Consider the following 16,712-nt stretch of genomic DNA (forward strand, 5'->3'; position numbering starts at 1 on the left):
AGCAGGAAAATAGGCAAGACTAACAGCTGAAATAGGCAAAAATGGGCAACATAAATTTGATAAAGGCATTAATATTTTTATTTAAAAAAATAATTATACAAATAAAGTACTACAGTAATACCCCGCTTTATGCGGTCAATTGAACCCACGGAGGCCCGCGTAAAGCGTGAAACGAGTAAAGTGAACAACAGAACATATGGGATTAATTGAAATAGAGACTGGGCCGACCACCAAACTCCACTTTTTCAGACACAATACCTACGTTGTAGTAAAAATAACTTCTTAATTTTATGATGGTATGCACACACATTTAATAATTAAGAGAACTATCAATAATATTAGGTTTTTTAACACTTACATTAGTAGAAAAGATGGCTGGGCACACGGGGATGGGGGGGTTGGTTCCAAGGCAGAGGGCAGATTATTGGCCCTTACCTGTATCACTTGTATCACTATCCACCACAGAGACTTGCAGGGCCTCTTTGTCAAACCCCTCAAAGTCCATATAACTCCATATCCTCACTATCACTATCACTGACTTGGGCCGGCTGTGGTGGGTGGCGGGTGAAGAACTCGGTAATGTTTTGATGACTGGGCGACCTTGTGCGCACCCTGCCCGCGCTGCTTCCCGCGTATATGAGTAGGTGCACCGTGTTAAGTGGGAATTCCGGTTCTGGCGGGGTACCGCGTAAATGTAGAAACTCGTAAAAAAAAACGCGTAAAGCGGGGTATTACTGTATGTTGCAAAAATAACTAATTATTAGTGATTTTCTCAGTTGAAACTTTGATGCTTCTTGGCTCCAAATATTTCAGACTCCCTTTCCAATTTTCACAGGGGAATGTCAGTATCTACAAAGGCCTGGACAGGTCCCCCAAAATATTGAGATTGCCGACAGCGGTAATGTACATAACTCTCACCAATATGTCAAGAGTTCGAGCCTCAGTCCAGAAACACGTGATAAGGGTGTTTATCCAGTGTGACCCTCACTACCAAACACCAGGTTTTCCAGTCCCTGGTTTCCTCCTGTACTAACACTGGGTAAACCGCCCAAACGGCTAGTAAGCAGATAAGTGGCAAAAATTATAATAATAAAAAAAAAAAAGTATATGTGAAAGTAAGAAGGCAAGTATTGTACAGTACTTTCTTAACCAGCTTTGTGAGTAATGGTAACTTTGTGCTTAGAAGTCTCTAAATGTTAAGAAACAATAAATTTCTTGCAGTTAATTATTTTTTTTTGCAAATTTTGCAAAATAATACTGTCCCATCTGTAGACAACACATTGTTACCAAACTCTTTTTAATGATACTGCACTGTTAAGTTTTGAAGAAGAAGTCACTTTAGGCATTGTAAATTAAATGTGTCCAGCAGTGTTTTAAAGAGAGCAGACTGTCTCAAGCAGTACGGTCCAGCCCGCAGAGGACGATGCACTATGCCAGGACATTCACATGTACAGTACTGTATTCGTCAAACACACACGTCCAGTACCCATCAGAAAGGTGCCATAGGAAATGTTAAATTTTAACATTAAGTAATCTGCTTTGTGGAAAGAAGCAGGATATTTATTTTAACAGCCAAAAGTAATTAAAAACACAGAAATTTCTCTTATGACAGTATGATATAAAAATCAATGAAAATAAGCACATGGTATTAAGACAACTTAGGAAATTTTACATTGAAGTTGCTAATACTGTATTGCACAGGTGTTTATGGCATTGTGCCTGAACATCAGGGTTCTACTTATGGTCTTAGTATAGTTTGCAGGTGTCCCTAAACATGAAAACTTTAAAATTTTTAGGTTCACATCAGCAACAACTGATAAAAGATGAAGGAATATATAGTATACTGTACTGTGTATATATATATATATACAGGTTGTACCTCTCTAGTCCGGCATTTTGTGGTCCGGAAACTCCCGTGGTCCGGAACGATTTTAGTTTGTCCAATAGGTAGAGAGGCAGCTTTTTTTTTTTTTTTCTCTGAATTATTATTATTATTACAGGAGTATTAAATTTTTGCCCCTCAGGCCCCAATGTGGGTCAGTGACCTATGCCCGGGTGGGCTAATCCCCTTAAAAAAAACCCGCGGGAAATTAAGGTTTGTTTACATCCGGCAGTTCGGCTGCACTCTCTCTCTCTCTGCTTGTCTATACAGAGTACAACATTTAACCCTTCAATATATATGAGCAGTAAATAAGTGTTGCTTTCATATTCTTATGTAGAGTAATGATGATATATTTTCACATGTGCGCACTTACATACGAGCAGTCTCACTTTTTTTTTACCATTAATGGTTAGCTACTTATATTGTTCCATTTATTAACATTAAATAACATTACAGGTACTTCAAGCAACCATATTCATTTTTTACATTAATTTTACTGCAGCTACAATCAGGGTCTTATTTTCTTCAGTTTTATATGTAGAACCAATCAGTCACTGGTTTCGTAAGCTTTAACATAAACAATGCCGGCAGCCGTCTCGTCTCCTCTAATATTCCACGTATTATTAATAAATTGTATTGTTAATTTTGCACACACGTACATTAATTCAATAAAAACAAATTCAGAAACATTAATTAAAATATATATGAACAGTAAATAAGTGTTGCTTTCATGTTCTTATGTAAAGTAATGACGATATGTTTTCACGTGTGCGCATGCTCACTTACATATGCGATCTCTCTTTTTCTTTACCATTATCGTTAGCTACTTCTATTGTTCCATTTATTAACATTAAATAACATTACTTAAAACAACCATATTAATTTTACTACAGCTACAACCAAGGTCTTATATTCTTCAGTTTTATATGTAGAACCAGTCAGTCACTGGTTTTATAATCAACGAAAACAATGCTGTGTCATTTCCTCGTGTGTTTTAATATTCTACGTATTATTAATGAATTGTATTGCTCATTTTGCACACATAAACATTAATTCAATAAAAAAGACATTCAGTAATAAACAATAATGAATCTTTTGTACATAAGAGAAATGACGCTGTTTACACGATTATGCACGTCGTCTGCACGTTGGCGGGCCGTTCAAACCCGTCGAAATTCAAGTTTCCGCCGTCAAAATTTTTATTTATTTATTTTTTTGTGTGTTCCAATAAAATACGTTAAGAATTAAAAACTCGCGAAATTTGAGAAGCTACTATATGACATTTAACCCTTCAATATGTCTTCAAAGAGACCATGACGCAGAGAAAGTGGTGCTAGTGCTTCCAGGCATAAGCACAAGTCACTATCTATCCAGGAAAAGGATGAATTTCCATGGTCCGGCACCGGTCAGGTCCCGAGGTTGCCGGACTAGAGAGGTACAACCTGTATATATATAAAATCAACGACCTCACCAGCCAGGACTCGAACCCTCGACCTAATGCATGGGACTAGGGAACGTTACCGACCATACCACAAGAGCACTAAAAGCAGCTCTAGACTATGTGATATTTCACACAAAGCCTGTTCATCGAGCTGATGGAGCTGTGAACTTCTCATTGGGAACTGCCCGTGCTGCTTATGTGGATGTCAGTAGCATTTTACCACGTCCGCGTGTTATATGGACTAAAAATGAAGTATACATGGTACCTCGTGTTTCATACCGGCTGGATTCGGTAAAATGCTACTGACATCCACATAAGCAGCACGGGCAGTTCCCAATGAGAGGTTCACGGCGCCATCAGCTCGATGAACAGGTTTGTGTGAAATATCACATAGTCTAGACCTGCTTTAGTGCTCTTGTGGTATGGTCGGTAACGTTCCCTAGTCTCATGCATTAAGTCGAGGGTTCGAGTCCTGGCTGGTGAGGTCGTTGATTACATGTTCAAAGTCCGCGTGTTATATGGACTAAAAATGATATATATATATATATATATATATATATATATATATATATATATATATATATATATATATATATATATATATATATATATATATATATATATATATATATATATATATATATATATATATATATATATATATATATATATATATACAGTATATATAAATATAATTTTTTTTTCAGGTGTTGGGAAATAGGAAACTAACAATTGAACATTGAAATTCAGTTTGTTTTAATAGATAGGATTACCAATTTTGTATGTCGCACATTAAACATTGACATTGAAAAATAAAAGAAGTTTTAATTTGAATTACTGGATTTTCAAAGCACTATTGTTGATAAATAATTTAATTATAAAATTTTGCTCCATATTCAACAAGAAAGTGTAAAACATGTCACTTGAGTACTTTAATAATAAAAATCCATTATGCAGAGCTGCATCCCATTTTTTCTTAATCAAAACAAACGGATATTTTCATAAATACAGTATATAAACTATGTAAACATTAACAATTGACAAAATATATATATTACCTGTCAAATGACTTCCTTGGGAGCAAAAGATTTCGTGCAATTATAGTACAGTATTTTTAACAAGTCAGTAATTAATTCTTTTAATGATATCACAAACTCTTTCCTGAATGATGCTGAGTAGTCGGAATGAAGAATATAAATTCTACCCTCATTCGCTCTCATTTTCAAGTCAAGGATGCAGGCATTCTGCTCAGGGCTTAACACAGTCCCCCTCACTAGTACTGGGGAGTGGTGCCGGTAAGCCCACCTTGTGTTCAGTTACCAAAAATAAGAAATACCATAGTAAACATTAATAAAAAAATCTACATGAAAACATCAACAAAATATCTACTTGGATCTATCTCTAGTGGTTTAGATAAGTCCAACACTAGTGGAGGGAAAGAACTACATAGGACCATAAAGATCCAGGTCAAGGTCATCATCAGAGTCGAGGTCGTCGTCCAAATCTCCGCTCCAGAAGACAACTTCGTGAGAAAAATCTCCAAGGTTTCTCTCAGATACCACTCTGAAGCGACAGTCAATCCTGAGAACAAATAAAACTCATGAATATATAAGAAGAAAAGATTAATGTAGGAGATATTAATTTAATTTCAAATGTGTAAGTCAGAGGTATGGTACTTTTTGTAAATCTGTGAAGCTGCATAATAGTCAAGGGAAAAAAAGTGAATTTGCAATTAAAGTATTAACTATGTCAACCAATAAAACATCTAGTATCATTTGTGTTAATGCAGGTACAGTATGTGGAAGCAAAAGCCACATTTCACACAGCATAATTCTTCACTCCACTCTGTAACAGGTGTCGTCCAGGAAAATAAGCACAGTAGTGGAAAAAAAGTACATACTTATGTATTTCAATAATTTACACATCTGAGAAAGCTCCCCCTTTTTGCTCAAATAGTAAAATGTGTTAAAATTATAAAGTGAATATATACTTCCGTTATTGAAATATGGTAAATTTAAGACCATGGTGCCATAACCCTAACAGTTATATATAAGTAAAACATGAGACCTTTGTTTGTAAACATGAAAATTTGCATAAATACAATACAAACTCTGTACAGTGTTAATTTTTTTTCAGTTACAATTCTACCCTTCTAAAATTTGGCTCAAAGTAAAATAATTAATTTTGTTGCAACAATTGCTTCCAAGAGTTTCTTTATCCCCTGTGGTGATGTTTGCATACATGTGGCTGTTTGCAATACTATACAATATTTATGAATGAATGAGCAGCAGTCTCGTAATAGTGGAGCTGATTGGTGGACAAGTTTGGGTGCTGGATGTCAGGAAATGGCTTGAGGGGGGACCCTGCCTCAGAGGTAAAACTGTAAGGCTCCCCACTGCCATACTACCATTTTAAATAAGTAAACTTCTTCAATGCTGTTTTGATATCTCAGGACTGCTCTGATCACACCTTAGAAGACGATCTCCACCGCTGCCACGACCACAGCACCTCCCCCACACCACTACAGCAACTGCATTTTTATGTAACACCTCTTACAGTCTATATACTGTACTATGCTTTGCAGTCCATTTCGGTCTTAATTTCCTTGGATAACTTGGCATCGTCCACAAACATCTGAATGAAGGACTGTATAGCTTCTGGCATATTGTTTATGAAACAAACAAACAGCAACAGTCCCATTATACTGCCCTGCGGTACCCAACATGTCACGGGTGCACATGACAATTTCGTGCCATTAATCACCACACACTGCTTGCGGTCGTGAAGAAAGTCTCTGATCCAGGTTGCTCCTCCGAATTCTGTACCCTTCCAGTTTAATTTTCAACCTGTCATGCGGTATGCAGTCAATAACCTTGGTAGTCTAGATATGTATTATCGATATTGCCACATAAGTCCACACATCCAGCACCTAGAGTACAGGGTAATTGTGTCAAGAAGAAGCATCCAGGTGTGTTCAGTAATCATGTTTCATAGTAATGCTTGATATATAACTTAAAAAACACCACCTCAATGGTCATTGTACAATATGCTTTGGGAAGATGTTTCAGCTGGCCCTCCTTCAGGGACCATGTGAGAACAAGATGTCAAAACTTAGGAGACAGATTGATGATGGATTAAATTGCACAAAAAAGATGTAAGGAGGATATTATAACAACACATGAGACATGGCAGCTAGAAAGAACAAATGACAGTGAGAGTGTGTGTGTGTGTGTGTGTGTGTGTTTTGTTGTTAAACCCAACCACTGAGTACTGCAGTGTGTTAGTTATGAGGGCTGAAAATGTAAAAAAAATTATTTTGCCTTAGTGAGTCTTGATAAGTTCTTCTGCATGTGATGTAAATTTTTTACAAGTAAAAATGGGAGCTGATACAATGAATATTACCAATAAGGATATTAGGATCAAGAATAACATTACAATTAGGGGAATACTGTACAGTAATGTATACACTATTGTGAATGAAACTGATGCATGTGATAAAATCCTGGACATACTTAGTAAGACAAAGAATCCAATAAGAATGACAGAATGAAGGTAAAATAACCAAGAAAATTTGTTTTACAAAGAAAATCAAGAGCAAAGAGGAAAAAAATAAATCAAGTAAAGTGGGAATGGTGTAAACTTAATAGATGGATAGATCAAATACTGTACTGTACTACCCTACAGCGGAGCAGCAGAACTACAGCAGAGGGAGAAAAGTATGGCAGGGAAGCAAAGTTTTAATAAAGGGAAAGATTTACAACATATCTGAGTGGGAGGATCACCTTTAATGCAGGGGGTTCAGCCTGTCCATGCCTTTAAATTCTAACTCGCAACTGCAAGTAAGGTTCTGCTAACTAGCGACCACACGAGATTAATAAAACTATCAATGTCACACTGATGTGAGTTTGGGGGGAATATTTTGGAGTTACAGTAAACTCTTTAACCCTTTCCGTTCATCTCTTACAGGCGTTAAGGCTGAATACATATGTATGGGTGCATAATGTTTGGCCATCACATAATCTTAATGTTGGACAAATTGTTCATAGGATGCACAGATGCTGGAATTTACATTCTTCACTTTCCAAGTCAGCCAAGATTCACTGATTACAAAGAAGCTCAGTACAAGCCCCAATCATTGATCATATATGTACAGGGGGTCCCTCAATTATCTGATCTATTATAAAAATTAATACTGTAATGTAACTTCAAAAATATTATTGACAGAACCTGTTAGTTTTACCACACTTGGTGAACAACTCTTATGTTATTATTTCAAGTGGACTGCGTTCTATTTGAATTAATTTTTGATGTTACAAGTTTCAAAATTATCATCATTTTATGGCCATTTTCCACGCTTATGTAGGTTAGCCATGATTACCTGATGGCAGTTATTGGGTAAAACCAAAATGGGTTGTCTTCCCTGCTCACCACAACAAACCCATGGTGCCAGACTAGAAAATGCCCAAAACTAAGAGATGGATGGGCAAAGCTCTGGTTTCCATCAGGCATGTTGAAGCAAAGTTTTATGGCTGGATGATATTCCTACTGCAAACTCACAGGGTGGGAATAGTTGACAAGGTAGGGTTATAATTCTGAGGTAATCAAAGGCTACCCTACAAAATACACTGTACATTTATAATAAAACTTCAAGCTGCAACAACACATGATACTGATCATTTGGTATCTAAGCAATTTTCAAAACAGTTCAGTATGAAAAAACTATAAACTTATGTCATTCACAACCTCAGGTATATTTATGATTGCTTGATACATACAGGCAATCCCTGATTAACAAAGATCCAGTGTATACCCCCACCCTCCTCCACCAAATAAAAGAGAAAGTGTGTCTAAGTCCTATATCTCAATTTACATACAAAAAATAAAAGTTACAATTCAGGTTAAGTTTTATTAATATACAGTACGGTACTGCATTAAAAATATCCGGTATGTTTAACCTGAAATCACAATTAATGGGCGAGTTCAAAACTAAGCAAATGCATCATATGTGTGATCTTTGTGACTGGAAGTACAGTAATGTCCTAATTATTCACACTTTGCTGTCACAACTGAGTCCCTAAAGACAGCACTTTTGAAACAAGAGTAGAAGGCAACACAGACGTGCCCGGACTAGGGGCTGGACAAGTGATTTTTCATGTGTGTGTGCCCGACACTGGCTTGGTGGAGAAGTTATTGCTACATGACTCCTACCTCCCCATGCACGTTTAATCAGTGAATTCCATCAACCAGCAAGGTGAAGGGGGGGGTGCTCTGTGTGTGTGTGTGTGTGTGAGCTTGACCTGACACCACATCATGATGTCACAGTTGAGCTGATCCTTTACCTTTTCTTTTCTCACAATGACCTGATCTGCTAAGAAAGCCAAGGTGCATGCCTCATTAAAAAACCGGGCAAAAAAAAAAGTGTTGCCAGATTATTATGTTTTAAGAAAACAAATAACTGTTTATGATACAATGACGTATGTGTAAATTACATGAATAAACATATGCAATGTTCTTTTGAGAGCTGCCTTTTGTGTTGTAGCCCTTACTCTGGATTATGATGTACAGAGGGAACCTGTACTTGCAGAGAGGGTACCAGGTGAGCATTTCACAAGTGCACTTCCCCCTAATAATTCAGGAACCAAAACTCAAGGCTAGCACCCTGAGAAGCTGCTCCACAATCAAGCACATAATACAGTGGCCAGGCTTAGTGCCATGTCACACATGGAAGGGCATCCCTGAAGCTAGTCATGGTGGGTCACCCTGAGGCTCTTGGTACAGCATCAGGGTCAAATGCATGCCAGTACCTTGGTTTGTGGTGGGAAGATGGGGAGGGAGCATCCCATTCTGATTGTTACAAAATTATATTACCAATCATGACAATGAGAGTGACTGATTGATAAAATTTGAATTCTAGCATCCAATTGGCCACTGCACAAAATTAAATAAATTTTAACCGCTGCAAGGATATATTTACAGTGTATATACATAATTTTCCATAGTTATTCTTCAATCTTTAATGATACAGATATGTTTTACTTGATTCATTGACAAAATATTAAGTAAATTTCAGGAATGACATTCTCCCACACCCACCAACACCACCATTTCCCACCTCTTGCATTTACGATGTTTCTACAGTAAACATGATTTTGTTTGAGTTTTTAATATTATAACTAAAACCTTAGCAGTAATTAATATGAAAAATAAGTTTGTGGGTTATAAGTTAGGACACATGGAGACGGAGGCAGATCAGATATCTGTATGGTGTACAGTCATTGTGTATTATTTTTATTACTGTACTGTAATTACACAATTGTATCCTGTATATATTTGTTAATAAAAAAAGCCTTCATATTCATTTTTCAAGGTTATTCATATATATATATATATATATACAGTGGGGTATGCTATAACGAATCTAATTGGTTCTAGAACCTTGTTCGTTATAGCATTCGTTCGTTATAGGATTAATCCGTTCCAGGCCCCCAAATACAACCACTTAACACTGAAAAATATACGTAATATAAAATTGTAAAAATTGTAAAAAAGTGCATAAATATGCATCTAAACCCCTGAAATAAAGAATATAATTAATACTTGTAATAAAAAAAACAATAAATTAGTAAAAAAAAAAAAAAATTTAAAAAATAATGTTCGTTGTAGGAGTTTCATTCGTTATAGCATTCTCAATTTTATAGGTAAAACCGTTCGTTATAGGAATATTCGTAGTAGGATCCATTCGTTATAGTATATACCCCACTGTATATATATATATATATATATATATATATATATATATATATATATATATATATATATATATATATATATATATATATATATATATATATATATATATATATATATATATATATATATATATATATATATATATATATATAATTTTTGAGGGGGGGCATTTCACTATACTGTACTGTACTAGTGTATGTATTTCTTAGGGTACACTACTCAATATTGATTTTAAGGAAACTCCTTCTAAATGTCCGGAAGAATGAATTTGGTCACGAGCCACTTAATAAAAATGAGATTTCCCTTTAGATTATCTGAGCTCCACAGTAAATAAATTACTACTTTAGACAAGAAAGCTATATAATTAAAACAAATACTGTATGTAATAATGAGTAAATTATGTGACATATAGCCAAACATTTCCTGTGTAGGTGTTCACAAATAAAAACAGAACTGATTTTGAATGGAAAGGGTTGAGAGTACTCTTCATGTATCACTGAGCACAAACAGGCCATGAAAACTTTAGGTCTTTAAAGGCTTCAAATCTATTGCTCAATCTGCTGTTTTGGATCAAGGGATTCTGTGCACTCTTTCACCACAACCCTGCCCTCCCTCCCTCAGAGTTTTACCTGGAGAAAGCAGAGAAGACCACTTCTCCAAGCTGGTCTCTGCACTAGGCTTGACCTGACCACCACCTACTCATCATCACTATCACTACCACAGTCAGCTTCATCATCATCACTAGGAGAAAAGACATTACCAGATGCTAAGTTAATCCTTCATGCTTTAGTCTGTCTGGCATCACAATACAACTTACAGTGCAGTTACTGAAGTGCTGAAGATTGAAGAAAAAAATGCAATTGAGACACTTGAAACAATGCATACCATCTGTTAAAATTTTAACAGATAAAAACTTAAACATGTATTGAAATGTTACTTTCAATAAATACAGTTTACTGTATCTAGAATACAGTACACACATGGCACAGCAACACTAATAATGTAGTACTGAAATGGCTACAACATACATCAAGTTATAAGTAATTATATTTATATCTTTGGTAAGAGAAATTGTGTCTCATAACATAGAACAGAATTAAAGAGAAGAATAGCACCCACAGGTTAAAACAGAAGAAAAAACAAATTAATGGCATGACTACATTTTCATCTTATGTCTTACGAAAAACTAATCAAAGTGATTATGTCTAAATCAGATTGGAAAAAACTCTTATAAAACTATTACTTTTCTAAAACAGGAAGCTCAGGTCAATACAGCATATTCACATAAAAAAAAGGAATTTCTTCCAAATTTTATAATTTTTTTTTTACAAATGTCAAGAGAAAAACTCCTGCAATTCATCTCTTAAAATTTTTATAATTAACTTACTTATTCCAACAGAAAGGTATCTATATGCACTACCAGTAATGTAACACATAATGCAAAAGCAACATTAAAAGCAATAAAGCCAATTATACCAAACAACAACATAATGGAAGGAAAGACTATACCTGTCTGAATTGAGTTTGAGCTGAGAGTTGACAGCTTCTGGGGCAGAGACAAGATAAGAGAGGGCAAGACAGAAGCCTTCACCTGACTCTAATAATTGTTTTGTGCTAAGGTGGTTGTTCTGAAAGTGAATAGTAATGCATTACTAATACAGTACAGTATTTATTTTATCAATACTTTTTTTTATTGTTTCATATAGATAGGTCTATGAGAAAAAGATTGTAATTTTTAGCAGCAAATAATTTTAACAGTTGGTTTTGTAGGATAAAAAGAATTAAAAAAAATTCCCCTTTCATTAATTTAGCACCATTTGATGGGAGACATAACCACAGAGTATGATTCATTATTTCCAGAAATAAATTCTCTTTCATGAGAAAACTGAGCCTGAGACCTGTAACGTCATTGGTGTCACCTAAAAATCAACTTTAAAGTGTGTGTGTGTGTGTGTGTGTGTGTGTGTGTGTGTGTGTGTGTGTGTGTGTGTGTGTGTGTGTGTGTGTGTGTGTGTGTGTGTGTGTGTGTGTGTGTGTGTGTGTGTGTGTGTGTGTGTGTGTGTGTGTGTGTGTGTGTGTGTGTGTGTGTGTGTGTGTGTGTGTGTGTGTGTGTGTGTGTAAAATTCGACTCAAAACAACACACTTAATTGTGAATACTATACAGTAAATAATACAAATAAATTATTTTAGTTCTTGGTCCTTTTGTAATTAGCTGTTCACTTGGAAAATGGAGTAAAGATTGATTGATAGAAAGAGAAAACTGGTACTAACTTTATATGGACCTTGATCACAGCCGCAGGTAGATGCCTCCATTGTGTAAGACATGGGAATGTCAAACTGCCTCCACACGGCCACACGAGCTGTGGCCTCCCTCGCTCGCTCTATTAAGAAGTGGCAGTCACGCAGGGAAAATGTCCCCATACAGTTTTGAGCGAGTTGTGGCAAAAGCTGAAAGTGTTTATACTAAGGTTAGTTCACTTGACACTACACCAACACCATTACATTGTACCTACATTGCAACACTACACCCCCACTGTAACACTGCCATTACACTGTACCTACATTATAATCATTACAAGCACACCTACACTATAACCAATTCACTAACATCTACACCATACCCACTATACAACCACCATAACTACATAATAACCACTACACTGCACTCATAACTACCCCATAACCAATAAACTATACAGGATTTACACTATGAAAACAATAAAACCATCCCACGCCACAGTAATATTTTGTGCTATCGTTATTGAACTCTACCAATACTCTACAAACATCTGAATTGAACCTCACTTAAAGTATTAATAATGTTCGGCAGCGACACGTGGAGAGGTGAACAGATTACCCTGGTCTCGAGTAACTCTTCGGGTATGGGTAATGCCACCCTTCAAATTGTGAGAAATAGGATAAAGTACAGTACATACTTCTTATATACATAATGCGTGCATGTTTATGTATACTGTACTGTGTTGTGTTGTACAGTATATATTAGCGCTTACTCACGGCACTATTTACCCTGGAATATACAATACTTTTACTAGGTTACCCCTTACCATTGTTCAACAGTGATTAAAAAATGTCAAAAAGACCTTAAAAGCTTCTCATAAAATCTTTTCTTACAATGAATTTATAATTAAATAGTAAAAATTGACTAATAAAACTGAAATTACGTAAATAAACACACGACCTTCAGGCTTAAGCCAGTACAGTAATTCCCACGCACCATAAAGTCAGGACTATCAGGGAGATCCCTGTCACCCGGCCACCAGGACTGGAGGCGAGAACAGCCGTACATGAAGACGTTCTTTTGGCGGGAGTGACCGTGGAAATCGCAGAACACACGGACCTTCAGCTTTACTACTGTTGTCAGGTATTCTAGCAGCGACTGTGGAAAGAGGTGAACTATGATACAGTACAGTAATCCTTCTTTAACTGGTAAGGAAAGGCCTTGCTGAAGAGATCTGACAACACACTTCTGATTATGTCCCAAACTTTTTATTTATTAAAAAATCTCTCAGTGGGATTCTGGGACTAATTGGCTTCACATCACCATAAAGCAAGGGCTACTACAAAACAACGACTGTAAAGAAATATATCTGTAATAATAATAATAATAATAATAATAATGACTACCTATGGAACATGTGGATATAACACAACTTCATCTCCAGGACACATTAATGCATGAGCAGCAAGCACACACACTCACACACATAGGATAAGTGGCAGTAGATGAAAGGCGAAGACAGATATACTGTACAACACACGAATTTGGGTATAAATAAATATGAAATATCAGAATTAAAAAAAAGTATGTTAAGAGGGTTAAATATGTTCTATGTTTTTGTATTCCAAAGCCAGTGTTCTTACTGTTAGTTTTCTCTCTCACACATACCATACCTTAGCATGGTAAATGGTTGGGTGGAGGGTGGGGTCAGGGGCCCGCCATCGACGGTTAAGGTCTTCATCTGTCAAGCCACACCGCTGACTGTCAAGAAACGGAGGGAAACACTGCATTAATATTACAGTATATTATTCTATATCACATCTACAACAAAACAACAATAATACTACGGCAATAATAATGTAATACTTGATACCCGTAAAAGATTCGGAGAAAACCGTCGAAATTATTACATGGGCAATAAAGTAAATACTATTTTCCTGCAAACGAAATCTTTTTATTTTTAATTTTTTACGGGAATTAGCCTACGGTCAATTCTCGCGAAAGATTAGGGTTGTCTGTCGCCCAAGAAACGGAACACGTCATTGCCTCCTAATACTGTACTGTGGGAGTACACTGATTGTCGAATGAGTTCAAGATATTGTAGGGTTCCATCAACATGACATGTTTTCATCAAAATCCACAAGGTCAAATTATTGCATTCACAAGATGCCCTGATGAAAAAACGGAGGCACGCACCCAAGGTTACTGCTTCCACGAACTAGGTTTCTTGCCTCGCTTTGTTGCAAGAAAAAACAACGTGGATGGAATGTGTGAGGGAGGAGGGGAGAGTATTCTTCTTGCCAACCCAGCCAGAGCTACCACTCATTAAACACTAAATACAGAGCCGAGAATTATCCCAAGGATTGAGTACCATATCACCATTAGGCATATAAACGCGGTAGCCAAATGAAGTGATCAAGACACAGTGAAGACCCAAGTGACATAGGTAGATGATAACTTATGTGTGGCCCTGACCTACACCACCCTGCCGAGCCTCTCAAGGGTGTTGGTTCCCTGAAGCACAGTACATCTTTTAATGTTTAGCAAGTCTCGTGATTTATTTATTTATTTTTACTTTATTTAGCAATTTTAATACAGGAAAAACAAATTCTGAAGCTATTAGGCCATAATATAGGTGTCTTAATTGTTTGACCTGTAACAAAAACTGCACAAAACTCAGGCAAATTAATTTCAAGTTGGCATACCCTTACTCTACCCATGACACTGCCAACACAAAGGACGAGTTTCAGTACAGTATTACTCAGGAAATTCCTACACTCACACCATACTCCAGCTATCGGGCACTGAAATTACCATACATATGTAGTGTGTCTGTGAAGAAAGTAAATCAGCAAATCTAAATAACTTACATATAAGAAAAACTTCATTATTGTTTTATGAAGTACAGTATATAAATAATAATACTGCAATAAAAATCTTTCCAGCGACCACAAATAATCCAAAATTCGAATTCTGACACTTTGTCCTTATCACTAAAGAAATATAAATGATTTGTGACCCCCCAATTATGATTTACCAACAAATAACAAAATAACAGTTTCATTCTTTTAGTGTGTCATGTCAACATCCGTGTCCATCCTGTACTGGGAGAAACACGCTGACCTTGGCTGACCGTCTCCCCCTCCTCTCAACCCTGAAACTGTTCCTACCTTTATGATCTTGTCCTGCGTGCCTTTTACATCCTCGTCTTTAAATGTAATTACCTGTATCTAACTCAACATTACTGTACTCTTTCCTTCTTTTGTATTCGCTTATACGAGTATAGGCTGCAAGGAATTGATCCAGTTCTAATGCTTTTTTTTTTAATAACCGCTTCCACACACACACACACACACACACACACACACACACACAAGGTCACCTGTCAGGGCCCATGGTATTAATGTAAACAAAGGGATTACATACACTCAATCATTCACTCACTCACTCTCACTTTCTCTCTTTCGAACCACTGAACCTAAATTAGCAGTAGGTAGGAAGAAAGGGGGAAGAGGAAGAGAAGAAGGAGAAGAGGGGGAGGGAGAATGGAAGAGGAGGAAAGAGGGGAGAGAGGAAGGAAGAGGGGAGAGAGAAGAGACAGGACGGAAGATAAGTAGAGAGGGAGAGAAAGAGGAGGAGGAGGGAGAACGGAGTAAGAAAGAGAGGAAAAGCGGTGGAGGATAGAGGGAAGGGAGGAAGAAGGCGGGGTGAGAGGTGAGGGAGAGGCAGGTGAGGGGAGAGGCGAGGTGAGAGAGGCGGAGAGAGGCAGGAGGGAGAGGCGAGGGAGAGGTGCGGGAGAGGCGAGTGAGAGGTGCGGGAGAGGCGAGTGAGAAGTGAGGGAGAGGCGAGTGAGAGGTGAGGGAGAGGCGAGTGAGAGGTGCGGGAGAGGAGAGTGAGAGGTGAGGGAGAGGCGAGTGAGAGATGAGGGAGAGGCGAGTGAGAGGCTGCTTGGGAAAACCCAACGCTCTGGGCATCCTATTAAGGTACCCGTTACTTCCGCTGCCCCGTGTGTGTGTGTCGGGGGGGGTGAACATGGGGGTTGTGGGCACGGTAGGAGTTTAGGGAGTGAGAGAGGGAGTGGGCAAGGGGTGTTTCTACTGGCGGGGGGATGGGGAGTGGCAGTGGTTAGGGGCTATGCAAGGGACGAGGAGGAGGAGGGGGAAGAGGAGGAAGGACGAAAGAGAAGAGGCAAGAGAACGAAAAAAATAAGAGGATAATGAAGAAATAAAAGAGGTTAGGTTGTGTTGTGTTAGGTTAGGCTAGGACGCACTTGTCACCTTGTAGACAAAAACAAATCAACCAAACGACACAAACAACCATCACCACAGGGCTTAACCAAACAAGAACAGCACCGTATGTATAGCTGCTGTCACTACCTATGTTAACACGTATCCCAGTAT

At 37.3% G+C, this 16,712-nt stretch overlaps 1 protein-coding gene across 2 annotated transcripts in view; it reads right to left on the reverse strand.

The window, feature by feature from the left end:
• Positions 1–4,179: 4,179 nt before the first annotated feature.
• The window catches only part of LOC121859436 (cytosolic carboxypeptidase 1-like), a 28,017-nt gene continuing 15,484 nt past the window's right edge, over positions 4,180–16,712 (reverse strand). Inside the window, exons 2-7 of one of the 2 annotated variants that reach the window (XR_006087642.1) lie at positions 13,986–14,073; positions 13,309–13,470; positions 12,345–12,521; positions 11,583–11,701; positions 10,703–10,814; positions 4,776–4,904 (exon numbers count right to left, since the gene is read on the reverse strand). Coding sequence is in view for 1 of the 2 variants with exons in the window: in XM_042356239.1 (XP_042212173.1) it covers positions 4,766–4,904; positions 11,583–11,701; positions 12,345–12,521; positions 13,309–13,470; positions 13,986–14,073 (685 nt within the window). In the remaining variant the exon portion in view is untranslated. Of the gene's footprint in view, positions 4,905–10,702; positions 10,815–11,582; positions 11,702–12,344; positions 12,522–13,308; positions 13,471–13,985; positions 14,074–16,712 lie in introns of both variants that reach the window. The other variant, XM_042356239.1, reaches the window with a different exon arrangement.

This window comes from Homarus americanus, unplaced genomic scaffold (assembly GCF_018991925.1).
Source record: "Homarus americanus isolate GMGI-L3 unplaced genomic scaffold, GMGI_Hamer_2.0 scaffold7626, whole genome shotgun sequence".
In the NCBI taxonomy this organism is placed as follows: Eukaryota; Metazoa; Arthropoda; class Malacostraca; order Decapoda; family Nephropidae; genus Homarus; species Homarus americanus.